Source organism: Aedes aegypti, chromosome 1, assembly GCF_002204515.2.
Source record: "Aedes aegypti strain LVP_AGWG chromosome 1, AaegL5.0 Primary Assembly, whole genome shotgun sequence".
Lineage (NCBI taxonomy): Eukaryota > Metazoa > Arthropoda > Insecta > Diptera > Culicidae > Aedes > Aedes aegypti.
Window position 1 is genome coordinate 222,053,729 of NC_035107.1, and position 27,262 is coordinate 222,080,990.

Here is a 27,262-nt window from a genome sequence, read left to right on the forward strand (position 1 = left end):
TCTTGCAACGCGCAATATCTGAAACGTCTTGATGCGAAATGTATGTACCACCGCCAATACGACAGGTGGTCTTTCATGGACATGAGACCTGAACCATGCTGAAAAAGGACTTGTAGTCTTCGAGCGCCGAGTTCTTCGAAACATAGCTGGCTGTGTACAGGTGAACGGTGTATGGCGTCGGAGGATGGACCACAAGCGAAAATTTAATGTGAATCCTTACATTAAAGGTGGCCAAGCTCAAAGAGTACGATGGAGAGGGCATGTCGCAAACTGGTTGGCCTTTGGGATAGAAGCTTAGATGAAGACCACGATAAACCTTATGGTAGTTGTTCTAAACCTGAGCAAAATTATTTAACGTGATTCATGGACGACCCCTTTCGTGTGTTAATCAATCTTCAAACTCATATATTTACAGCTCTTCTCATCAAGTCCAGGGTACACAAAGCGAGGATCAACTTTTGCCAGTTCTGCGTAGGTGATGTTGAAATTTTCTTCGAACCCAGCCTTCCGGGCAGCAGCCTGTGATCCGGGCCCCGTGAAACATGTCGAGGTCAACTTCAAACCCATTCCCTTACAAAGGGGAACTCTTGCTCGAAGCAGTTCGGTTGCAATGCCACGCCCCCGATAGACTGGGTCCACCGACAGGCCCATCGCGTTCAGGTACTGATCCACTCCGTAACGTTCGAACACGTTGGCCTGGTGGGAGATGTACTCAATCGTAGCGATGATTGTTCGGAAGATATCGCTTTTGAGCTGAAATCAAACAGATGAATATATCTTGAACATTTCTTCTTGGTCAGTAAGCTAATTTCTCACCTTGAGTTCGTCCTTATCGTATTTGGAAGCCACTCCTAGTATGTTGACTCCCACGATTGCATCCGACCCCTCTCGGAAGCAAACCAAAGACAATCGTTCAGGAAGCATGATTTTCCACAGTTGTACCACCTCTTCCATGCCAATCACATCCTGATCAAGTCCCTTAGCTTTGTTCAGTTGCTCATCGCGCGCAAAGTGCTCGCTCATGTGCCGGATGGCATCCTCGAAACGATCCTCCGGAAGATCCTGCACCGTATACCACTCCAACTGGCCATCCTCCTGTAAACCCTTGGCTTGGAACCTGTGCCAAACCTTGGGATAGGGAACCTCTGCTGGACGCTTCCAAACCATCTGCAATCAGTTCTAATTCAAAACTGAACAAATCTACCGTTCGTTGGCCTTATCATCGGTCGAGAACCGAAATCGAATGGTGTGCGGTCAAGTTCCCGTCCCTTGGTGAATGAATTATTGTTTTTTCGTTTGTCATTGCTGATAACGGGTCTGCTGATTTGGATTCAAGTGTCACAGCGATGCCGATACCTCTCCAGTCAATCGCTGATAGCAATCCTAAACCTAATTTCCTGTGCGAGGTTGTATTCGCTGATGAAGGGCAGGTTTTCGGAAACAAGAATACTGCATCCGTTTGGAAGAGATTGATTTATTGGAGATTCACCCATAGACTCATCATCTTAAGACTTTTGTCTTTTATTCCACGATAAGCAAAGTTAGGCCTTACCTTGGCAAGCTCATCATACGTAACTTCCCCTTCGACCTGGAAACCGGCCTTTTCGGCAGCACGTTGCGACCCTTGAGCGGTAAAGTCGGTAACGGTCACAGGTATCTGGAATTCTTGGCACATCGGAATCCTGGCGCGCAGCATTCCCGTTGCAATTCCAAGCCCTCGGTAGCGACGATTGATGGCCAACCCAACAGCCGTAAGATATCGATCCACGTGAAGGCGTTCGAAGACGTTGAATCGCACGGTCATCATGTATTCGTGGATTTCTATGATATCTCGGGTAGACTGACTACGAACCTTTAACGGTGATGCTTTAAGATTGCGGTCGATTCCTGAAGAAAGTCTGATTTGAAGCTCACCGTAATAGTTTTCTTAGCGTCGTTAATTGATTTCACTAGCAGCAAATTGGTACCGATGATCTCATCCGATCCTTCCTTGTAGCACACGAGGGTCATCTTCTGATCGAAGCACCATCGCCAGAAGTCGTGTTGATCCGTCAGAGCATCCGGATCGTTGATAATTCCTGAAAATTTGCTTAGCAGTATATTTGTCGAACACAGCAAACTCTTCTTATGACCAGTTTTTCACAACAATTCAAAGAATACATTGTTATAACAAAAATTTTGATTTATTTATTTCATTGCTAAAGTGAAAATTAAAAATAAAGGAAAAATCCTGATTAATGATGAAGATATTCAAAATCTTGAAAAGGTATAGGTGAAAATTAACGTTCATGATGTTCTAGGCCCAGATAGCCGTAGCGGTGCACACGCAGCTATTCAGCACGACCATGCTAAGAGTGTTGGGTACGAATCTAGCCTTTGCACATACCTTTTTTTTTAAAAAACCTGCACGTCAATGCTTCCAGTGGACGATTTATTCTTTGAAGGAAGCACTACACTAGACAACGGACTAGCATTCCTCACGAAAATTTTTCCGGACTGAAGCGGGAATCGAACTTACACTCCTTTACTCGATGCGGCTAAGTGCTTGATAACACTAACCACACGGCCACGAGGCCCAGGAATTAACCATACTTCTTCTTATTCTTCTTGATATTACTTCCTCAATAGAACAAAGCCTGCTTCTCAGCTTAGTGTTCTATGAGCACTTCTACAGTTATTAATTTTCTTTACCAAACTTGCAAATTTTCGCATTCATATAGCTTGTGGCGAATACGATGATACTTTATGCCCAGGGAAGCCCAGGAAATTTCCATTACGAAAAAAATCTGGACCGAACGGGAATTGAACCCAGACACCTTCAGCATGACTTTGCTTTGTAGCTTGGCTAAGGAAGGCCCCTAAGAAATAACTACAGGAAATCATCAAAAATTCCACCAGGAATTGCTCCTATCAAATATTTTCCGGGGAATTCCTCCAGAAAATCATTCAGCGATTAATTCAAACATTCCTTCAGGGATTCCTACATGGTTTTCTCTAGAAATTCCTTTTGAAATTCTCACAAAGACAGAAGCGTCACGAGCCCAAACCAACCACCTGTGCAATAAGAAATATATTTACTAAGTTTGGTTAATAACGCCTTGGTTTTGGGAACTTCGGAGTTGGGAAACTTGGGAGTTTCTTCGGAGATTCCTTTAAATATTATATCATGATTCTCCCTGAAGTTCCTCTAGGAATTCTATCAGGATGTCTTCTTGGGGTTTGATCGCCTTATCAGGAGTAGATCCCCTAAATCTTTCGGGGAATTTCATCAGGATTGATGGAATCCCTCCAGTCCTCTAGTGGAATTAAATGGTATAGTACTAAATTAGGTTTTTCATCTACTTATAGGTATTCCACTAAACAGCTCGAAGATTTATTATCATCAAGGCGTTATTACATTGATGAATGTTTGCCCTTTACTGGCATATACCATGTCCGAAACATAGTTTTGGGAACTTGTAATCAGAAGACATAGTGTGTTTGTTTAACAAATTGAGACATGAATTTGTGAAAAAATACGCGTTCTAGTGAGACTCGAACTCACGACTCCGAGTACGCTAGACCGGCGCTTTAACCAACTAAGCTACAAAACACCTTAAGATTCTAGACCGCCGGTCTAGCGTACACGGAGTCGTGAGTTCGAGTCCTACTAGAACGCGTATTTTTTCGCAAATTCATGTCTCAATTTGTCAAACAAACACACTGTGTCTTCTGATTACAAGTTCCCAAAACTATGTTTCGGACATGGTATATGCCAGTAAAGGGCAAACATTCATCAATGTAATAACGCCTTGATGATAATAAATCTTCGAGCTGTTTAGTGGAATACCTATAAGTAGATGAAAAACCTAATTTAGTACTATACCATTTAATTCCACTAGAGGACTGGAGGGATTCCATCAATCCTGATGAAATTCCCCGAAAGATTCCCCGAAGGATCTACTCCTGATAAGGCGATCAAACCCTCACATCCTGATAGAATTCCTAGAGGAAATCATGATATAATCTTTAAAGGAATCTCCGAAGAAACTCCTCATGGAACCCCAGGAGAAACTTCTGAAAGAACTCTTGTAGGAAGTTCAGGTGGAATCTCTGAAGGAACTCCTGATGAAATTCTCAGAAGAACTCCTGTTGAAAGACTTAGGGAAACTCCTGATGGAATCCCTAGATAATCTTTTGATAGAATTCCTGGAGGAAATCCTAATGGAATGTCTTAGAGAACTGCTAATGCAATCCCTGGAGGAGCTCCTGATGAAATCCCTAAAAGAACTCCTGATGTAATCCCTGGAATTCCCTGGATGGATTCCTGACAGTATGCCTGGTGGAACTCCTTATAAAATCCCAAGAAGAAATGCTGATGGAATTGGGTCCTAAAATGTTTAATGAATTCTTGTTTATATTTAATAATACGAAAGAGCATGTTATTGCAACTACTTTAGCAAGTTTTCGAGCTCAAATAACGGCTATAACATTTTTAAACTTCAATTTTAAAAATGGTTCCAAATATTAACCTTGACACTTGTGATCTTGTTTGACATTCACTTTTTCGACAAAAATGCCACAGGGCATATAGTTTTAACACTGGGGTTGTTCCTATCTGACATTTTGGAAGGGACACGGAAAACAAAATATACCCAACATTTGAGTTTAAACCAAAGGGTGTGACAAAATCTCAAAAATCATAAAACCAAACCAATCATAAATCATAAACCAATTGTAACCTCCCAAAAAGGTTACATTTGTTTTTTGTAAATATTTCATCTTGTAAATAGTACTCTGTTCTTCTCTTGAAAATATTAAGGTAGTTTTAATTAGGAAATAGGAATTTGAATTTATTAATAAGCGAAAAACAAAACTGAACTCAACCGTAATCCAAAACTGAATTGAAAAAAAAAACATCGAATGCATTTCTCTTGAACACCCCAACCTCCATCATAACGCCCACTACCAACACCACCGTTACGGGCTACCACAACTAGTCACAGCGGCCCACAACTGTCATCGCCACGACGCTGGTAGCCGATCGACGCCGACGGCGTAATAAAACTGTTTACCACCGTGGGATCGCTCTCTATTAGGTGAACCACCATCAGCACCAGAAGTGTTCGCGAATTCACTCCGTTTCTTTTCGCTTTATATTTTTACACAGTGAACCGCCATTAGAAAACTACACGGGAAAGCCGTAAGTGCGCCACGTTTTTCTGTAGTGCGGCCCGGTAAAGTGTTCAGTGTCGAAGTCCTCTGAGTGGTGCTGATCTGAAGAAGTGGAGTATCTGGTGAAGACGCTGGTGTGCTAGTGTGATCCTGCTGGCCAGACCCGATCGTGGCTCCGGATCTTCCACAAATCGATCTGGGAATTGAAGACGCCGATCCGGCCGACTGGTTTTCACCCCGGTCCAGTGAATCACTCCCTCCCATCGCTGCAGGACAGACGACCACCCCAGCCCAGAGAAGGTCCCCAAACATATTCCTCACATGGCTCCGATACGCCCCGACGGACATGCCACCTGTTCCTGGAGTGGAGAGAAGTTGACGGGTTCATGGACAAGGTTCCGTCCGCGCTGGTAGGCGCCGAAGCAAGCCGACCGAAGAAGAGCAACCGCTGCGTCGAGACGCTAAAGGTGTGTTATATCTTTATTCCAAACTCCCAAACCTTATTTCCTTTATAAAAGAAATGCGGAAATTATAGAAATCTAAATTATGCTTTAAGAAATTTCTACCTTTTTTTTAATTTTCGAGCTGAGCCCTATTTTTGCCTCCTTTTCTTTTGTATTTGGTCCACCTTGAAAAAGGATTTCGACGTAGGACTACGTTTTGAGTTTTTAAAGGGAAGTTTTTCCAACCACCCCCCAATTTCCTCTTGGAGCCATCAAAACGACCCTGAGGCCCAGGACAAAGCCCGGTTGGGGACAATAGTGGTTCCCAACCTAAAGAATCTCTAACACAATGAAAAACATTTAAAAATTGAGTAAACATGTGTTTCTGCCCTAAACTTAAGCGTTTGGTGCTAAAATTGAGACAGGGCCTTAGGACCCTATTCATTGAGGAACCACTGATATAATCTCTGGAGGAATTCCTGATAGAATCTTTGGAGGCAATCCAGGAGGAATCTTTGAAGGAACTCTTCGAGGACTTCGTGGCCGTGCGGTTAGTGTTACCAAGCCTATAGCCACATCGAGTTAAGGAGTGTGGGTTCGATTCCCGCTTCAGTCCGGAAAATGTTTCGTCAGGAACAAATTTCGACTGTGCCAACTGGCGTTTTTTTCCTCATCTGTAGAGCCTTTTAACCACCGCTTTCATTATTTAGGAATATTGTGGCGTTGCATGTTAGTCTGTTGTCTAGTGTGGTGCTTCCTTCAAAGGTCCTTTTTTTCTTTTTTAAACTTGATAGGATCCCTGGAGGAGCTCATGATAGAATCCACAGAAGAACTCTGATGGAAGTCCGAAAAGTACAAGAAATGCTGTTGGGATCTCTTGAGGAAGTCTTGATGAAATACTTGGAGAAATTTCTAAAAGACTTTCTCCAAGGAACTTCTTATAGGAATTCCAAGTAAAATCTGTGAAGAAACTTCTGATGGAATCCCAATAGGAATTCATAATAAGATTCCTGATGGAACTCCTGATAGAATCCCTAGATGAACTTCTGATGTAATCCCTAGAGAAACTTTTTATGCAATCCCTGAAGGAATTCCAGGTGAAATTTCTGAAGAAACTTCTGATGTATTCTCTAGAAGAACTCCTTATGAAATTTCTGTAGGAACGCCTGTTGAATTTCTAAAGAAATTACTGATAAAATTTCTAAAGAATTTCTCGATGCAATCCCAGGAGAAACTCCTTATGCAATCCCTAAAAGAAATCCTGATGCATTTCCTTGAGGAATTCCTGATATGATCTCTGGGAGAATCTCCAAAAGAACACCTGATGGAATTCGTAGAGAAACTTCTGAAACAACCCCTGTAGGAATTCCAGGTGGAATCTCTAGAAGAACTCCTGATGAAGTCCCTGTAGGAACTCTCAATGGAATCCCTGGTGGAGCTCCTGATGAAATTCCAAAAAAAAAAACTCTGATGGAAAGGTACTTGTTGCCAACGCTAGCAGCACTGCGGATTTGAATACAATATCTGACCGTGATACCCCTCGATCACGCAGTGTGCGCACCAACTGACACCACAGAAATGTCTCGAGTCATGCGTAAGTCTATATGCGTGACATACGTCAATGCCAGGGAATGAGGAAGATAAGATGTTTTTTCGCAAGTCATAGGTGAAGGAATATTGTATTGAAACTAAATTTATTTCTCGAAGTTAATAGTAAGCTTACAAAAGTATTTGGATCGTTCTGCATTTTATTGGACTAAATACCCGGTTTGCTGCACTGTAAGTTGTAGTAGATTATTAATTATTGAATCCAGTCCTGAAATACAAATGAATTGTTTTCGCATTGGTTAGCACAGTCAGAACCAGTCTGTTATAAAGTGAATTTAACGTTTGCTGGTGATTATTATATCGGTTTGTAAGTTAATAGTTATTCTACCCTTAATGCCAAGATAGTTACATATGTTGTTCTATAGGGTTTTATACCACTAGAGTACCACTGGAAGCATATTGTTGGGATAGAAGAACTAAGGAGACCAGTTTGTAAGTAACTAGTTAAACCTAACCTCTCTCAATTACTAATAAAAATTACCCTTAGCTTAAAGAACTCGGCACAAGGACATCAACCGTGCGATTCTACTAGAAGGTCCGAAAATTTTCCCAACAAATCTTTAAGAAACTGCTTCGAACATCAAGAGTAAAGATGCCCGAAACGGATCGGTTCGACTGCAAGCTCTGCCGGAGGTCGAATAACGTGGACGATATGGTCTTTTGTGCGGTGTGCCAGGAATGGTATCACTACCCAGTGCGTAGGAGTAACATCAGCGGTGGCCAACGAAAGCTGGATGTGTGCACGATGTGCGGCTTTGCCATCGTCCACTAGGATCGGGGAGCTATACGGAAGCGATCCAGTATTCCCAGCTACTGTAATCAACGTCCCCATCACCTAGGACCACCGAATCACTGCCGGCCGTTGCTCCAACTTCCTCCGTGGTGTCGCTCGGCACAACTGCTGGGCTTGCGCTGGCCACATCGGCGGGATTATCAACTGTATCTTCGACTGTACCTCCTGGACTGGTGTCGCCCGCCGTCGCTGGGCCGTCCGGATGGGTACCTGCAACGACGACTACAGTTACTACGACTAACTATGGCCAATCTCTGCTAACGGAACAGGCGCGAGCAAGCCCTGCAATGGGTTCAGGACCATCGAGCATTCCTGGAGCAGAAATTGGAAGACAGCCATAGAAAGGAACTGGAGAGAAAGAAAGCACTACTGGGACAGCTCACGAATAACGCCTTGCAAAGTGTCATCAGCGGGGCGGCAAACAGCTTCAATGAGCAGTCCTCCGCGGTCGGCGGGTACACAATGTCGGAGGCTGGCTGGAAAGGATGATCGGCGAGATGGAACATCTGTCAGTCACACCAGCGACGCGCGGGGCCACAAGTGACAGCATCCGTTACACCCGTACTCAACAGTTCCACACCGACGACTACAGGTCCTGCCAACCAGTACGTATGCGATCCGTCTCTATCATCACTGCTGCTTGGAGTGCCTAGCGGTGTGTCGAGGGTTCCCATAGGTTTTTTGTCTGAAGGTCAGTATAGTACTATGCCATCTATTCCTTTGTATGGGTACACGCAACCTGGGTTGGATCACTCCAGACAAATCAGTGCGTTGCCATTAGCACTCAGGCACCTCTCATGGGTTTATCGAATGCAAGTCCGACTAACGTGGTAACGGCCTGCCCGACGGTCCCAACAGCGTCGATTCCGCAGGCACCAGGCTTCGGGGGGTTAACATTTAACGCAAGTGTACCCAAAATACATCCGAATCCTACCATATCACAATCTCCCATGGGCGGGTATTATCCAGTGAATTTGCCTCAATCACTCCCGCTACAGTACCCAGTGGTTCCAACGCAGCAGCAGTTGTTGGCAAGACAAGTTATGCCCAGAGATCTCCCACCGTTTCGGGGGGATCCTGAAGATTGGCCGCTGTTCTTCACCGCTTACACCAATTCGACGGCCGCATGCGGGTACTCAAATGTGGAAAATTTGGCTCGACTTCAACGAGCGCTGCAAGGAAAAGCCTTCGATGCAGTGAAAAGCCGTTTACTTCTTCCAGCGTGCGTCTCTCAAGTGATGTCCACCCTGTACATGCTGTACGGCAGACCGGAACTGATCATTCAGACATTATTGGACAAAGTTCGCGAAACTCCGGCACCTAAGGCGGATAGGTTGGAAACGCTGATTACCTTCGGCATGGCGGTTCAAAACCTGTACGACCATATTGAAGCAACTGGGCAAATGGCACATCTTTCTAAACCCAGTCTTACTGCGAGAGTTGGTGGACAAGATTCCCGCTCAGCAACGCTTAAACTGGGCGTTGTACAAACAACAGTTTTGCTACGGCCGATCTACGTACCTTCGCTGGATTCATGTCCATGCTAGTAGCAGCAGCTTCGGACGTTACAGTCACTACGGATTCGCAGCAGTCGCGGTCGGGACGAGGAGAGCGTAATAGGGACAAAAGCTTCCTTAACACTCACGCTGCCAGTGAGCCAATCACGAAGCAGAGTAACCCAGAAGATGTGCCGAAGAAGTTAGAGATCAAGGAAGTGCTGTGCTTGGCGTGTAGCGGGCGTAACCACAAGGTAAAAGATTGTGCGACGTTTAAAAGGTGGGAATGTAGACAGCCGGTGGAAAACCATCCAAGATCATCACCTTTGTCGTACGTGTCTGGGTAAACACGGTCGGCGTCCTTGCAAGGTACAGGCGGTTTGCGGCGTACAAGGCTGTCAACAGCGACACCATGAACTGTTGCACTCCAGCGCGCAGAAGCATGGACCACCGACCGAGGAAGGTCAGAACTCCACAAGGCAGGATGATTCTTCCGAAGAAGGGCTAAACGCGCACCATGCTACCAAGAAAGCTACACTATTTAGAATTCTTCCTGTTACGCTAACGTGGAAGGGAAAATCAGTGGAGACGTTTGCGTTCTTGGACGACGGATCGGACATGACTCTGGTCGAGAAATCGATCGCGGAACGCTTGGGTATCGACGATGGTGAACCTCTACCCTTTGTCTAACGTGGACCAGCAACGTGACTCGACAGGAACCGAAGTCGCAACGAATTCGTCTGGAGATATCTGGAAAAGACAAAACCGAACGGTTCACCCTAAAGGACGCAAGGACGGTTTCTAGCCTCAACCTACCGAAACAGACGCTGAAGTACGGAGATTTAGCACGGCAGTATTCTCACCTTCGCGGTCTTCCGGTCACCAGTTATGAGGCCGCATCGCCCGGTATCCTAATCGGTTCAAACAATGCCAGCCTGACTGCAACGTTGAGCCTGCGCGAGGGTCAACTAGGCGACCCTCTGGCCAGCAAGACACGGCTTGGCTGGTCGGTTTACGGTTATACTGCTGAAGGAGTGAGGACGAAGAATTTCACGCTGCACGTATGTGATTGTCGACGCGAAAGCCAGGATCAACACCTTCATGATCTCGTCAAGCAACATTTCACGGTTGAAAACGTCGGTGTTTCGGCTGACAGAGGACCGGAATCAGAGGAGGATAAGCGTGCCCGTCGGATCCTAGAAGCGACAACGAAACGCGTTTTCAAACAGATTCGAGACCGGCCTGCTATGGCGCCATGACCATGTGGAATTTCCGAACAGTTTTCCCATGGCTATGCGGCGTCTACAATGTTTTGAGCGAAGGATGGCGAAAGATCCTGTGCTGCAGACTAGCGTCCAGGAGCAGATCCGCGAGTATCTGGAGAGTGACTATATCCACGAGGTGACGAAGGAAGAAATAGAATCTACAGACCCTAAGAAGGTTTGGTATTTGCCATTGGGTGCCATTAGGAATCCGAAGAAGCCGGGTAAAATTAGGCTTGTTTGGGACGCGGCGGCGAAAGTAGGGGGAGTTTCTTTCAACTCTAAACTCCTGAAAGGACCAGACCTACTGACCCCTCTTGCTTCGGTGCTATGCAAATTTCGAGAACGGCCGGTAGCTGTGTGCGGGGACCTGAAACAGATGTTTCACCAATTCAGAATACGCCAGGAAGATGCGCACAGCCAACGGTTCCTGTACAGAGAGCATCCTTCGCAACCGGTCAGGGCTTTCGTGATGGATGTTGGTACTTTTGGAGCCACATGCTCTCCTTGCCAGGCTCAGTACATTAAAAATCGTAACGCAGAGGAAAACGAAGAAGAGTTCCCGGAGGCAGCAAGAAGCAATTAAGGAGAAACACTATGTCGATGATTACCTCGACAGTTTTCGACACTGAAGAGGAGGCGATCAAGGTCGCGCTGGAAGTGGACGGAAGTCCATGCTCGTGGAGGCTTCTGCATCCGGAACTGGCATTCTAATTCGGACGCTCTTCTAAAACGGGTCGGGGAACCCAGATCAGGACAACCAAAGGCTATCAGCATCGATTCAGAAAGCGGAGCCGAACGAGTCTTGGGCCTCTTGTGGTTGCCAAAAGAAGACATCATTGCCTTTTACAGCAACCAGCAGATGCACGATATTGCTCAAACGAAGCGAAACATCCTGCGTTGTGTCATGAGCTTATTCGACTCGCAGGGAATCCTGTCACACATCACGATCCAGGGACGGATGATCATCCAGGACACCTGGCGCAATCAAACCAATTGGGAGACGAGGTCACGGAACCCATCCGTTTGCGCTGGTTCCGGTGGATAAACTGTTCGAGGAGGTCGGTCAGATGAGGCTTCACAGATCTTACTTTCCTGGTTTCACTGCAGCAGAGGTCGGTTCTGTTGAGCTTCATGTTTTCACGGATGCCAGCGAGGAAGCGTTTGCTTGCGCAGCCTACTTTCGAGCCACGATAATGGGAAGGGTGCACGTTACGCTGGTGATGGCCAAGGCGAAAGTAGCACCATTGAAATCTTTATCGGTTCCACGTCTTGAGTTGATGGGCCGCTTTGCTGGGAGCGAGGCTAGCTAAAGCGGTGAAGGAGTACCATACGCTCTCGATAGCTCGCCGTGTATTGTGGACAGACTCAAAAACCACTTTGGCATGGGTCCAATCACAACATCGTCGCTACCGACAGTTCGTGGCGTTCCGCGTGGGAGAAATTTTAAGTAAAACGGAAATCACTGAATGGAGATACGTTCCCACGCAACATAATCCGGCCGACGACGCCACCAAGTGGGGAAAAGGTCCCAGCGTAGACGTAACATCTCGTTGGTTCCGTGGACCTGACTTTCTTCACAGGCCTGAAACAGAATGGCCGGAGCAAAGGTCGACGCAGTCTTGGGAGACGGATGAAGAATTGCGGCCCTGCATGGTGCACCAGGAACACCTTGTCGAAGATGTCTACCAGATCAGCAAGTTTTCCAAGTGGGAACGTTTGTTAAGAGCAGTGGCTTACGTCCATCGTTACATCATGAACTGTTTACCGCAGAAGCAAAAAGCAGGAGTTAGTGACGGGATATCTGTGCCAAGAAGAACTGCAGAGTGCAGAGAACAGCCTATGGTGCTCCGTGCAGGCGTCTGCATATCCGGATGAAGTAACCGTGCTGAGACAAAAGGAAGGGAACCCGAAGAAACACATTGAAAGGACAAGTACCGTTTACAAGTTGTCGCCCTTCTTGATGAGCATGGCGTGATGCGGGGTGGATAGTCGTATTGGCGCAGTTCCATATGTCACGTACGACTTCAAGTTTCCAATTATCCTGCTCGCCATCATCACCTCACTAAGCTGATTGTTGACTGGTATCATCGACGATATCTTCACGCTAATCATGCGACGGTACTAAACGAAGTTCGTCAACGATTTCACATCTCCAATCTGCGTACCGTAATAAGGCAAGTTGCGAAGGAATGCCAGACTTGCAAGGTCGACAAAGCTGTTCCGGTGATACCAAGGATGGCGCCCCTACCAGAGTCTCGTCTAGCGGCCATGGTGCGGCCGTTCTCTTACGTGGGGCTCGATTACTTTGGACCTGTCCCTGGTCCGGATTGGACGCAGCTGCGTTAAACGCTGGGTGGCCTTGTTTACGTGCCTTAACAGTGAGAGCCGTGCACCTGGAGGTTGCTCATTCCCTCTCAACGGAATCGTGCAAGATGGCAGTACGTCGGTTTGTAGCGCGGCGTGGATCGCCCATCGAAATCCACTCAGATAACGGCACAAATTTTCAGGGGGCTAGTCGGGAACTACGAGAGCAGTTATCAGCGATCGAGCAAAAACTGGCGGAAAGCTTCCACCGAACACCAATACAAAATGGGTCTTCAATCCTCCATCGGCACCACACTTCGGTGGCTCTTGGGAGCGACTCGTGAGATCCGTCAAGGTGGCACTCGGTTCATTATGTAGCGATCGGCATCCGGACGATGAAACCTTGCTGACTGTCATTTCGGAAGCTGAAGCTATAGTTAACTCCAGACCATTAACCTCCATTCCTCTGGAAAACGTCAACCAGGAGGCCCTGACGCCAAACCACTTCATCTTGTTGAGCTCAAATGGCATCGCTCAACCTCCTACGATGTTGGTGGAGACAATGAAGGTCACTCGTAACGAATTGGAACATGACAAGGCAGCTCCTGGATCAATTCTGGCGGCGGTGGATCAAAGAGTATCTTCCGACGATCGCCATCAGAAGCAAATGGTTCAACGAAGCCGAGAAACTCAGGGTGAACGACCTTGTGCTGATCGTGGGATGAAGGTCAACGCAACGGATGGGCAAAAGGCCGGGTGGTAGCGGTCATTCCAGGAAGTGACGGTCGCATTCGTCAAGCGATGGTTCAGACAGCTGGAGGATTGTTCCGTCGCCCGGCGACCAAGTTGGCAGTGCTCCAGGTGCAAGGTAATGGTAACGCAAAACCAGAAGCGGAGTTACAGGAGCGTTACGGGTCGGGGGATGTTGCCAACGCTAGCAGCACTGCGGATTTGAATACAATATCTGACCGTGATACCCTCGATCACGCAGTGTGCGCACCAACTGACACCACAGAAATGTCTCGAGTCATGCGTAAAGGCTCAAACGCAATGATAGCGGAACGGCAACGGAATGCGGAACCGGTTCGCCAGCATGAAATCAAAACATCTCGACTGAGCTAACAACGAATGAAATTGGATCAACACTGAGTCGACAAGCTGATTATAGTTCATGATGGCGAACCGGTTCCGCATTCCGTTGCCGTTCCGCTATCATTGCGTTTGGGCCTTAAGTCTATATGCGTGACATACGTCAATGCCAGGGAATGAGGAAGATAAGATGTTTTTTCGCAAGTCATAGGTGAAGGAATATTGTATTGAAACTAAATTTATTTCTCGAAGTTAATAGTAAGCTTACAAAAGTATTTGGATCGTTCTGCATTTTATTGACTAAAATACCCGGTTTGCTGCACTTGTAAGTTGTAGTAGATTAATTAATTATTGAATCCAGTCCTGAAATACAAATGAATTGTTTTCCGCATTGGTTAGCACAGTCAGAACCAGTCTGTTATAAAGTGAATTTAACGTTTGCTGGTGATTATTATATCGGTTGTAAGTTAATAGTTATTCTACCCTTAATGCCAAGATAGTTACATATGTTGTTCTATAGGGTTTTATACCACTAGAGTACCACTGGAAGCATATTGTTGGGATAGAAGAACTAAGGAGACCCAGTTTGTAAGTAACTAGTTAAACCTAACCTCTCTCAATTACTAATAAAATTCTCCTTAGCTTAAAGAACTCGGCACAAGGACATCAACCGTGCGATTCTACTAGAAGGTCCGAAAATTTTCCCAACAGTACTCCTGATAGAATCCCTAGAGGAACTCCTGATGGAATCCTCGGAGAAATTCCTAAAGATATTCTTGAAGTGGATCTACTAGTTTTGGCGCTGCATTCTTGGGTAATCAGAATGACTGTTTAAAAATTTTGCCCCACGTTTCGACTCTAATCTGAGTCTTCTTCAGGGGAGAATTCTGTTTAGTCGTATTTCATATGGTCTAACATAAAACTGTCGGCGTCAAGATTGGGGAAATACATCGGATAATTCTATTAAGTGAACTGTAGCCTATGTTTTTTAATGTTTGTCTTAATAGAGCCACTACGTTACACTGCCAGCTGGCAGTGTAAAGTAGACTCGGATTAGAGTCGAAACGTCGGAAGAAAATGTAAAACAGACGTTTTGATTACCCAAGACCTCAGCGCCGTAATTAGTAGCCTTCAATTCTCCCATATCAGTCGAAATCTCTCGTTTATGATATTCTTAAGGATCTCCTGATGGAATCATTGGAGGAATTCGTGATGAAATCCCTAGAAGAACTCTCATGGATTCCCTGGAGGAACTTCTGATGGGATTGCTACAGGTACTTCCTGATGGAATCCCTAGAGGAGTTCCAAGTGGAATCCTTGAAAGGAACTCCTGATGGAATCCCTAGGAGAACTTCTGATGAAATCTCCAGAAAAAACTCTTGATGGAATCCATAGAAATTTCAGATGGAATCCCTGAAGGAACTTTCAATGCAATCCCTAGAGAAAACTTCCGATGGAATCCCTAGAGGGACTCCTGATAGAAACTCTTGAATGAATCCATCGTGGAATTCATGATAGAATCTTTAGAAACACTCCTGATGGAAATCCTGGACAAACTCGTGTTTAAATCCCTAGAATTACTCCTGATGGGGGTCGACCCATTTCGCATAAAGACGTTTTGCATAAGGACGTTTCGCATACGGACGTTTGGCATAATGGACGTTTCGCATAAAGCAGTTTCATATAAGAACAAGATAGAATTTTGAAGAAGGCATATAATTTTGATTATGCCAAACGTCCTTATGCGAAATGTCCAACCCCACTTCTGAATCCCTAGACTTGGGACTCTAGGACCCCGTAATCCGGGGGCCAATTGATCACTATTTTATAGCTTTTTGTTGTTTTAATCCTTCGGAATTCAAATATGGTCAAATAAATTTCGACAAAATCAGCACCTATTGATCTTTATCAGTTAATGTAATCGACTTTTCAATGCAATAGTAATTTAACAAATCATTAAAATAGTTATAATATTAAAAAAACAAAATGACACACTGGCACTATGGTCCAGGAATCAGTTTTACGCGGAAAGATGCATTTTGAGCTTTTAGAATGAAACATTAGACAAAATGTTCTTCTACAAAGTTGTTTGTATTAGTGAGGTCCATTGTTTCTTGTTATTGAAAATTAGGGTGGACCACATTTTCATAGAAATTGTGTAACTAACTTTCTTATTTGTAGAAATTATATTATATATGCTTCAGCAAAGTTGTAGACCATTCAATTTCAAAGCAACTTTGACAAAAAGTTTTTTTTGACCGATTTAGAGCTATTTTTCTACGGTGACATAGGGTGGTCCGAACAAAAACTGGTTTTCTGGCTCTAGAGTTTTCAATTCAATTTTCCATCAAAGTAGTCTATGAAACACTTTTAGAGCTTTGAAAAAATGCGTAATTTGGTGAGTAGAGAAATTCGCTATCTCCTTCCGTTTGGGAGTTATTGTTGTTTTTCTCTCAAAAACATGCCTACTTTGATTGAGAATATCTCTGATTGTAACATAAAAATAACTTTTGACGGCATTCGAAAGACAAAATAAAAATTGTATAATATATCAAAAAAATTACAGATGTGTTATTTTTGTAACTCTAATAAAATGTCTTAGCAAATGAATATATTTTATCACAAAAACCTTAATAAATTTTGAACTAAAATAGATATCAACAATCTTTTTGAATGAAAATTTGCGTTTTGTTAAGTTCTAAAAGTCGTTCATAGACGACTTTGTCAAGAAACTAATATTAAAAAAAAATTAGAGTTGAAAAACTTGTTTTGTTGGACCACCCCTGCGATGATTAGGAAAAAAATGCTCTAGATTTGACAAATTTTTAGCTACAGAAAAACTTTTTTTGGCAAAGTTGGTCAAAATTTCAAGTTCTACCACTTTGCCTAAGAGTATATACCAGTATTTTAGCAAATAAAAAAGTTGTTTATATGATTTGTGTGATATTGTGGACCACCCTAGTTTTAAATGACACAGTATGGAAGCTTACATTTTAAGAAACAATTTTGTAGAAGATCATTTTTGTCTAAAATTTGATTATCATGCTCAAAATGCAAAATAACAAAGAAATACATACTATGAAAATCTTCAAAATAGTTTTTTAAGCCCTATCTTTCTTATTTCAGAATTCTCGTCAAAGCGGTCTATGGACGACTTTAAGAACTTAACAAAACGCAAATTTTTATGCAAAAATATTGATGATACCTATTTTAGTTCAAAAGTTATTAAAGTTTTCTGCTTTTAAATCCTTTTTTTTCAGGGCATTTTGTTAGAGTTAAAAAATACACATCTGTAATTTTTTTGATACAATATAACATTTTATGTTGTCAAAGATATTTTTTTTTTGTTTGCCCCAATCAGAGATATTCACAATCAAAGTAGGCATTTTTTTGAGAGAAAAACAACAATAACTCCCAAACGGAAGGAGATAGCGAGTTTTCTTCACTCACCAAATTACGCATTTTTCAAAGTTCTAAAAGTGTTTCATAGACTACTTTGATGAGAAATTTGAATTGAAAATCTAGAGCCAGAAAACCAGTTTTGTTCGGGCCACCCTATGTCACCGTAGAAAAATAGCTCTAAATCGGTCAAAAAAACTTTTTTTGTCAAAGTTGCTTGAAATTGAATGGTCTACAACTTTGCTAAAGCATATATAATATAATTTCTACAAATAAGAAAGTTTAGTTACACAATTTCTATGAAAATGTAGTCCACCCTAATTTTCAATAACAGCAACAAAGACCTCACTAATACAAACAACTTTGTAGAAGACCGGTTTTGTCTAATGTTTCGTTCTAAAGTTCAAAATGCAATCTTTCCGCGTAAAACTGATTCCTGGACCACTGTGCACTGGGGCGAAATTGATAACAAAAACAGGGTTATGAGTGAAAAATTTCCCTATCTTCTTAATTTGGTCCCCTGAATCTGAAAATGATGTCAAATTTTTTACAACTCGAGTATTTGATCATTTCATTGGCAAAAATAATCTTTGAAAATCTGCCTTTTACGCCAAATTTTCCTTTAAATAAGCACATTATTTGAGAATTAACGTTTTTATGAGCAATAAAACTATACCTGCCACGCTGTATGATACCAAAAATGAGTTCAGTATACTTAAGCTGACACAACATTTTAAACACTCAAAGTTGACTTGTAGGCATTTAGGGCGATTCAAGTTTTAAAAATGTTTGAAAATCTCCCATATACTCTTTACCATCCTAACCAACTTAATTGTGTTCTGTGAAATTTTCAGCTTTCTAGGTGGTGATTTAAAGGTGGCCCAAAGACAATGTAGGTTTATATGGAAATCACTATGGAAAAACTTTGAGAAATGTTCCAAACACGCTAGTACTGTAATGTGAATAGAAACTTATCATGCCATATGAAAACTCATTCTTTAAACCTTCATGAAGGATGTTGCTGAAGAAACAAATCCCTTTTGAGCTAATTTTGTTTGCTAATTTCTAACTGCATTGCTTACACCTTCAAAAAGTGTGAATATATCTATGCAAAACTGACCTTGTAAAAATGAAATACCGGGTAACTTTGGGCCAATATTTTTACAGCAAGCTAATGCCATAAAAATAAAAACAATGTGCCATGTTTCAAGAATAACGTTATAAATAGCCAATAGATAGTCATATATTAGTTTTTTGACGTTCCTACTAGCCATGAGATGCATTGAAAGAGGCGGTCAAAGTCACCTCCTAGGCCTAATGTCACCCCGCACGGCGGTACTTCATAATCATCATTAGACATCTATAAACTAGAAAATATGGAATGTCTGTGGAGCCAACGAAACTTTCAGCATTTTTAGGAGGAAATGTTTTTTTGATACCGAACTGATCAAATTCGCCTAGTGACCAATTTACCACGAATTGCCGGTACTCCTGATGGAATCCTTGGGAGAACTTTTAAAGGAAGGGAGGTCTTCGAAAGGAATTTCTAAAGGAATTCTTGCAGGAATTCCTAGTTGAATCACTGGACAAAATCTTGATTAAATTGCTGGATGAATCAAGCAGGAATTACCGATAAAATCCATGAAGAAATTTTGGTAGACTTCCTAAAGAAATTCCTGCAGCATGACATGGATGAATTCGTGATGAAATTCCTGATAGAATCCTTGTAGGATTTCCTAGTACAATTCCTGGAGGAATTCGTTATTAAACTTTTGATGAAATCACAGGTAAAACTTCTGGTGGATTCGTTAAAGAAATAGATCAAAGGTTACGGGAAAATAATAGTGGAATATAAAGAGCGCACATTTGCTAGATCGCCATGCCTTCAACACTGCGTAAAATCAGGCATTTTTGACCTGTGAAGTTTGACGTGCCACCTATCTGCATCGCCAGTTCATGGGACGCCGAAGTTTCAATTTGTATTTTCAGTAGTTCAGTTAAAAGTAAAAAAATATTACTGAACCTCAGAAGTTTTCAATCAATAAGCTGAAAGTTCGATATTTCGTATGATTTACAATTCGTGCCCAGTATAAAAAATTACCGAACAAGCAAATCGTGATTGACATTTGCGCACGGTTGAAGAAGGCTTCACAACTTCTTAAGTTGAAGTATAGTTCAATATTCTTACAAACCTCTATTCGCAGCAAGTGGTTCATCGGCAGCAAAGTTCTCGGTATAGTGTCGGATTGCATCCTCGAAACGATCATCAGCTAAATCTTCCACACGATACTCCACTAGATGATCACTGGGTCCAGATCCTGCAACATCTCGCGAGTAGAATCGATACCAAACCTTCGGATACGGAACCGAAGATGGGCGTTTCCAAGGCATCTCGTCGAGAGAACTTTTGGATTGAAACTAAGTAAGTGTTTTATTTCTTTCGATGCTCAAAAAATGAACAATGCATCGGCTGCTAACAAACTGATAAGGAGTACAACAACAGCTTTGTTGGATGGCGTGTAAACATTTGTTGAGAGAGATAAAGTTGGAGGGGCTTGCTATTAAAGCCATCTTCCACGACTGATTCGGTGTTTCCTCTTCTGCATATTGAAGTTAAAAACTTTATTTTCATACAATTTCGCAAAGTTTTATACATTTTGCTTCATTCTCTTTAATGAATCTTGAATAAATTACAGAGAAGATAGGGGTTGGTAAACAGAATCTGAGCAAGCATCAATCCATCTGGTTTAGTCATCTCAAATCATCGAAGAACTCCTTTCCTCTTTACAACAATCGACCCACTTTATTCGACTTTCAAGCTCATACTCTTACAATACTTACCGGGAATGCCAGGAAATTCGAACCTCGGGTCGACCTTGACCAGTTCTTCGTACGACATGACGTAGTTATCCTCGAAGCCGACCTTACCGGCCGGAATTTGCGACCCAATGGCCGTGAATACCGTCGAAGTGACCTTCAACCCGACGGCCTTGCACAGTGGAATCCGCGCCCGGAGGATCTCCGTGGCCAGTCCTCGACCACGGTACTTGGGCACTACGGATAGTCCCATCGCTGCCAGGTATTGGTCCACTTGGTACCGTTCGAACACGTTGCTTCGGTCGGAGAAGTACATCACCGCGTCGAGCACGTCCCGCCAGCGATCTCCATTGCACTATTTGTAGTAAACGAATTACATTGATATATGAGGCATTTGAATTGCAATACGCAACTTACGGTGTAGTCCTTCTTGTCGTCCTTGTCGGAGACGTACGTCATGTTGATGCCAGCAATCTCGTCGGATCCCTCGCGGAAACAGATCAAGGCTACCCGATGCTGGACAAGTTCACGCCATACGTCGCGGATTTCCTGCACACTCACCGGATCTTCGGCCAGCTCTGGAAGAAGAAATTGAAGGGGATCGTTTGTAGATTCATGAATTTAAACAAATTTTCGTGACAAGTTAGAATGTGAGAATTATCGAGCAATCATAAATTTTCAAACAGTCTATAAAGTACATTCCAAGGTAATCTACCGCCGTCCATCGCCGCTGGCAAGCAGATCTGTGGGAAGTTATCAAGCCGGTTTCGTGGACGGGAGATCGACAACGGATCAAATCTAACACTAATGTCGCAAATACCAAGTTCCCACACACCACCTATTCATCGATTTCAATGCGGCCTATGATACCATCGACCGCGAAGAGCTGTGGAAAATTATGGACTGGTCAGAGCAACGTATTGTTGCCGGCGTGCTTACTACGGACTCCACAAGAATTTGCGGTCTGGTAAATTTCACCTCCGTAGTAAGTGTACCATGTACAAGTTGCTAATAAGAACGGTAGTCCTCTACGGGCATGAGACGTGGACATTGCTCGAAGGAGACCTGCAAGCGCTAGGAGTTTTTGAATGACGTGTGCTTAAGACGATCTTTGGCGGAGTATGTGAGAACACCGAATAGAGGAGAAGAATGAATTACGAGCTTGCGCAACTCCACGGTGAACTCAGTCTCCAGAAAGTCGCCAAAGCTAGAAGGTTACAATGGGCACATTGTGAGAATGCTGGACAACAATCCCTCAAAAATACAGTCGCCTCTCCACATCTCGATATCGAAAGGACCATCTAGATAGGAAGAGATCGAAACATAGAACAAATGTTTAACGAATACTAGATTGAAAATCACTCCGTTGCCAGGAAAATCAAAAACAAACAGATATCATTTCGTCTTCGCAAATTGTTTTGAATCTCTAAAATCTAGTCTAGTAACCTTTGATAATGGGCATATCGACATACGGAGAGTAAATTGAAAACGAAAATCTCATCGAGATAGAGAGACATCGAGATGTAGAACATCGAGATGTGGAGAGTCGACTGAAACGTTAATTTCGAATCCGGCCGATATAAGACTAAGAGGACGCAACGAGCTAGGTGGTTGGACCAAGTGGAAAGAATTTGAAAGTGTGGGACGATCGAGAAACTGGAGGCAAGCAGCCATGCACGAGAAAAAATACTACTATTTTAGCTGACTGAACCCATTCTTAAAACTACCATGGAATTTTAGAGCAAATTACTATGTTTATGACGACGATACGAGCAGGTGGAAAACAAAGCAGATCAGCGAAGCCGCAGATTCGGATTTGTCACGGGAAATAAAACACGCGAGCTAACTTTGAACGGTTTAATTAGAGTTAAAATGAATATCAACTCTACGCGGGAAATGTGCTTTTAGGAATGAGCATAAATGTCAAACGTACCTGGGGGTACAACAATGCGCTAGTAATCATACTCACGGGGGGTGCTTGGATGCACCGTATACTTAGCCGGAGGTAATCATCGTTCTTCTACACTCCTCCTCGATGAGCAGCCTCCGAACTCTCCGGAACTCCGTTACTCCAAGCCTAACATAATGCGGAAGCGGTCGTGCTTCAGCGGTCCCAGCGGCTTGGTCAGTATGTCGGCTGCCATTCGATCTGTCGGGCAATACTCGAGTGCGATCTGCCCCGTCGAACACAGCTCCTGCACGAATTTCTGTCTTGTGTCTATATGCTTAGACCGGCGGTTGACACGCTCCGTTTTCACGAACGCGATACAACCTTGGTTGTCTTCACGAATCGTAGTAGCTTGCTCCTGACGCTCACCGAAATCCACCAATAGTTGCCTCAGCCAAATCGCTTCCTGACAGGCCTCGCTGATGGCAACATATTCCGCCTCCATAGACGAAAGGGTTACGCTTGCTTGCCCACGACTTGCCCACGAGATCGTTCCGCCGCAAAACATGAAAGCGAATCCTGAGGTAGACCTGCGACTTGCCATGTCGCCGGCCCAGTCGGCGTCCGAAAAGCCTTGCAATGCTTGATCTTCACCACCCAAACGTAGACAATAGCCGTTCGTCCCCTTAAGGTAACGCATCACTCTTTTCGCCGCCACCCAATTTTGCTCCGTGGGTGCAGCAAACTTTCTTCCAAGGACGGCCGCACTGTTGGCAATGTCCGGCCGAGCCACGACCGAAAGGTACAAGAGACTTCCAACGACACTTCTGTACTTGGAGATGTCCTTCAACAACGCACTATTATCTTCGCTCTTCACGTAGTTCGGGTCCATCGGCGCCTTTGCCGGTTTTGCTTCACTCATACCGTTGTCTTCGAGCAGCTGACTTATGTAGTTCTGCAAACGAATCGTATACACGTTCTCTTCACGACGAACCTCCATGCCGAGGAAATGGCGTACATCCCCCAAGCATGTCACTTCAAACTCCGCCTTCAATCCGTCCGTCACAGCATCCAGTTCCTTGGAGATCGCCGACGCCAGTAGTATGTCGTCGACATACACGAGCAGAAACACCTTCATACTTCCACAGCCTCGCACGTACTGGCAAGGATCGGCCGATGATTGCTTGAACTGTAACTTGACCAACACATCATGAAGACGCTTGTGCCAGCATCGTGCGGATTGGCGTAATCCGTAGATGCTCTTTTTGAGTTTGCAGACGTAGTTTTCTTTTCCTGGAACTGCATACCCAGGAGGCTGGCGCATATACACCTCTTCTTCCAAGATACCGTAAAGATATACTGTCTTAATGTCGAGGTGCCTTACCGCCATCTTCCGCTTGGATGCAATCGATAGCAGTGTGCGAAACGTTGCGTGTCGGGTCACTGGCGCGAACACATCTTCAAAATCCTCCCCGAATTTCTGAGAGAATCCTTGGGCGACGACTCTTGCCTTATGTTTCGCAATGTTCCCTGCCTCGTCACGCTTCAGCTTGTATACCCACCGCGAACCTACGACTTTCCTTCCTTTCGGCAATGGGACAAGTTCCCATGTCTGGTTTCGCTTATGGGATTCAAGCTCGTCCTCCATCGCATCTCGCCATTCCTTGGTCTCCAGCGCTTCTCGAACGTTGACTGGTTCCTCCGAAGCACACGCTACGTTCTCAACAGCGAAATCAAGAACGTACTCTTCTAGGTTCCGCGGTGTCTTACCATGCGTTTGACGCTGCGAGCGACGAACTGGTTGCACCTGAGTAGGCTCTTCTTCTTCGTCGTCATCTGCCTCTGGATCCGGGCCAGGCTTCTCCTCATCTTCAAGCTTCAGTGGATCTCTCTCCTCCTCAACGGTTGCTCTCTGCTTCTCGTTGGCTTCCGGCTTCAGCGGCATATCTACCGACGAACTACCGTTCCGCAGTTCCACAAAGCGCGCGTCGCGGCTGACGGTGATCAGGTCAGTCTCGCAATCCACAAAACGGTATGCTTTGTGATCCATCGAGTAGCCCACAAAACGTAGCTTCCTCGATTTGCTTTCTAGCTTTCCGCGCTTCTGATCTGGAACATGGACGAAGGCCTCTGCACCAAAGATGCGAAGGTGAGCCAGATCCGGCTTACGGCCCCACCATAGCTCATAGGGGGTCTTCGGGACACTTCTTGAAGGCAAACGGTTTTGGAGATAGGTAGCGGTTAACACCGCCTCTCCCCAGTAACGCTTATCCGTGCCAGAATCGATTAGCATACATGTAGCCATCTCCGTAATGGACCGATACTTGCGTTCGGTCACACCGTTCTGCTGGGGAGTGTACGGCGTCGTGAACTGCGGCATGATCCCTTCGGCGCGATAGAAGGTCTTCAGGTCGTTGTTGCAAAATTCGCCCCCTCCGTCGGAACGAATGGCTCCAGGCTTCCGGCCGAAAATATTCTGCGTCCATCGAACGTAATCCTTAATGTGCTCCGCTGCATCCGACTTGTGCTTCAACAAATATGTCACCGTGAAGCGGCTATAATCGTCGATCAAGTGCAGAACGTACCGATTTCCACTAGGGGTCGTGGTTTTCATCGGCCCGCACAAGTCAGTATGCACGATGTCGAGGATCCGCTTGGATTTACGCTCCGTCACCGGGGGAAATGGCTGCCTAGCGTATTTCCCCTCGAGGCAACATTCACAAATAAGACGCATGCCACAGTCACCTACCTGAACACCTGTTGCTAGGTTTTCCTTGAAGAGTCGTTCAGTCGCTGCCCAGTCTCGATGGCCGAATCGCCGGTGCCACTGGTGCTGGCAATTCTCACGATGCTCACCAGCGACGGCCTTGTTGGAAACTTCCAGCGTTCGAAGGTAGTACAAACCTCCGTAGCGATAGCCTGTTGCCACCACGTCTCCTCCTGCATCAGCAATCCGACAGCCTTCGCCATCGAAACTCACCGCAAGGTTCTTTTCTGCCAATTTGGCCACTGATATCAGGCTTGTCGAAAGCCCTGGAACGAACTTCACACTCTTCATGTCAATCTTCACCGGCTGACCGGCACCGTCCACACCACTAATCACTCCACTGCCTTCTCCGAGGATCTTCGTCTTCTGTCCATCAGCGAGCGTGATCCACCCGCCAGAAAACTCACTCAGCGTATCGAAAAACTCGCGACTGTTGGTCATATGGGCGCTGGCCCCACTGTCAATGACCCATGATGACGACCGAACACTTTCCGAACCGGTAAACGCCACATTTCTTCCGTCGCTCTGTGCGGCTTTCGCTTTGGGAGCTGCCACTACCTTCTGCCTTCTGCGCCTTAAACTTCCGGCAATCACGCCGAATATGACCCGGGCGCTTACAGAAGTGGCACACGCGAAACTCTTTCGTTTTGTTGTCGACCGACCGCATTGCTTTCTCCGATTTCGAACTGGAACTACCACACTCGCGCTCCAAACGACGATGATATTCATCCATTAGTTTGGATTTGACGATATCGAGCGAGATATCATCATCTTCACGGCTATCCAGAGCCGCCACAATGCCATCAAACGAAGGAGGCAAACTTCGCAGGAGCATGCACACTTTGGTGTCTTTGTCCAGCTCCGTGCCGGCCGCGTCTAATCGATCGTCTAATCGAACAGTTCATCCACCTCACGCAAATGTTCCTCCAAATTACCGCGCTCGGGGAGGTTAACCGCACACAACTTTTTCAATAATGAAACTCGCACCGAACGCGTCGTCTTTTGGTGGTACGATTTCAGCGCGCGGAACACGTCATGAGCACTAGCACTATGTTTGATGAGCGGCAGCTGGTTATCTTCAATCAGCAACACCAAAGTGGCCTTCGCCTTTCGATCGGCGGTCTTCCACTCATCGTCCTGTCCCTCTTCATCAGGGACGGGTTCACTCACAACAGTCCACAAATCTTCCCGTTGTAACAGCATCTCGATGCGCACCTTCCAGGTTGACCAGTTTGTGCCATTCAACTTGGCAAAGGCAAAACGAGAATCAGCCATCTTGGCAAAAACACTACCGCTATTCCGCACTCGCGACGCTTGTCGAGAACAAAAGCTTTTTCACCAAAGCCACCGGTGGCTCCGCACTCAGCAGCAGCAGCGCACCAACACACACAAACGCCGTCGAACTTTCGCGATACTCCGTCACTTCCGATCGGCCTATTTCTTCCGCAATTTCTCAAATCCTACTGCTTCCTGGGACACCATAACCTGACGACGATACGAGCAGGTGGAAAACACAGCAGATCAGCGAAGCCGCAGATTCGGATTTGTCACGGGAAATAAAACACGCGAGCTAACTTTGAACGGTTTAATTAGAGTTAAAATGAATATCAACTCTACGCGGGAAATGTGCTTTTAGGAATGAGCATAAATGTCAAACGTACCTGGGGGTACAACAATGCGCTAGTAATCATACTCACGGGGGGTGCTTGGATGCACCGTATACTTAGCCGGAGGTAATCATCGTTCTTCTACAGTTTATAGTACCTCCCACCACATTACTGGTATATTTCACAGAAACCATCCCGGATAAAAACGTATCATTCAGTGAATGGAATAAACCATTAATGTACAATATAACGTATTGGATACAATACAGCGTATTGTAATTGAATGTCGAAGCAATATTATTCTTGTTTGGATATACAATTCAAAAACAATATAATATATTGTAACAGAACATTGTATTGTTGACGTAGAAGTACGTCTTTCTTCTCTATACAGGAGTGAAATTGGAATTTCAAAACCGAGAGCGTTACGCTGGCATGAAATATTTTAAACGTTTATAACTTTTCGCTGGCTTAACGAAATTGCTTGATTAGCACCTCAATCGAAAGATAAGACATCAAAGCTTCATTTCGTTTACTTACTGAATCCCACATACCTGCCCAAATAGTTTAATAACTGTTTTAAAATAGAACGTTGATTTCAAACAAATCTATAAATAGGGGTGGCTAGAGAA

The 27,262-nt window shown here is 44.6% G+C and overlaps 3 protein-coding genes across 3 annotated transcripts in view; all 3 read right to left on the reverse strand.

The window, feature by feature from the left end:
- Positions 1 to 360: 360 nt before the first annotated feature.
- On the reverse strand, positions 361 to 1,262 carry LOC5576915. The gene is made up of 2 exons (XM_001662962.2): positions 817 to 1,262; positions 361 to 753 (listed from the first exon to the last, which is right to left on the reverse strand). Exons 1-2 carry the CDS (start codon positions 1,165 to 1,167, stop codon positions 385 to 387), a joined length of 720 nt encoding a protein of 239 aa, XP_001663012.2. The 5' UTR covers positions 1,168 to 1,262; the 3' UTR covers positions 361 to 384.
- Positions 1,263 to 1,458: 196 nt separating this feature from the next.
- Positions 1,459 to 19,990, reverse strand: LOC5576916. The gene is made up of 3 exons (XM_021857638.1): positions 19,744 to 19,990; positions 1,915 to 2,078; positions 1,459 to 1,852 (listed from the first exon to the last, which is right to left on the reverse strand). Exons 1-3 carry the CDS (start codon positions 19,940 to 19,942, stop codon positions 1,475 to 1,477), a joined length of 741 nt encoding a protein of 246 aa, XP_021713330.1. The 5' UTR covers positions 19,943 to 19,990; the 3' UTR covers positions 1,459 to 1,474.
- Positions 19,991 to 20,327: 337 nt separating this feature from the next.
- Positions 20,328 to 27,262, reverse strand: part of LOC5576917 — a 30,190-nt gene continuing 23,255 nt past the window's right edge. Inside the window, exons 2-3 of the mRNA XM_001662964.2 lie at positions 20,786 to 20,946; positions 20,328 to 20,723 (exon numbers count right to left, since the gene is read on the reverse strand). Of these exons, the coding sequence (XP_001663014.2) occupies positions 20,355 to 20,723; positions 20,786 to 20,946 (530 nt within the window). The 3' untranslated portion in view covers positions 20,328 to 20,354. The remainder of the gene's footprint in view (positions 20,724 to 20,785; positions 20,947 to 27,262) is intronic.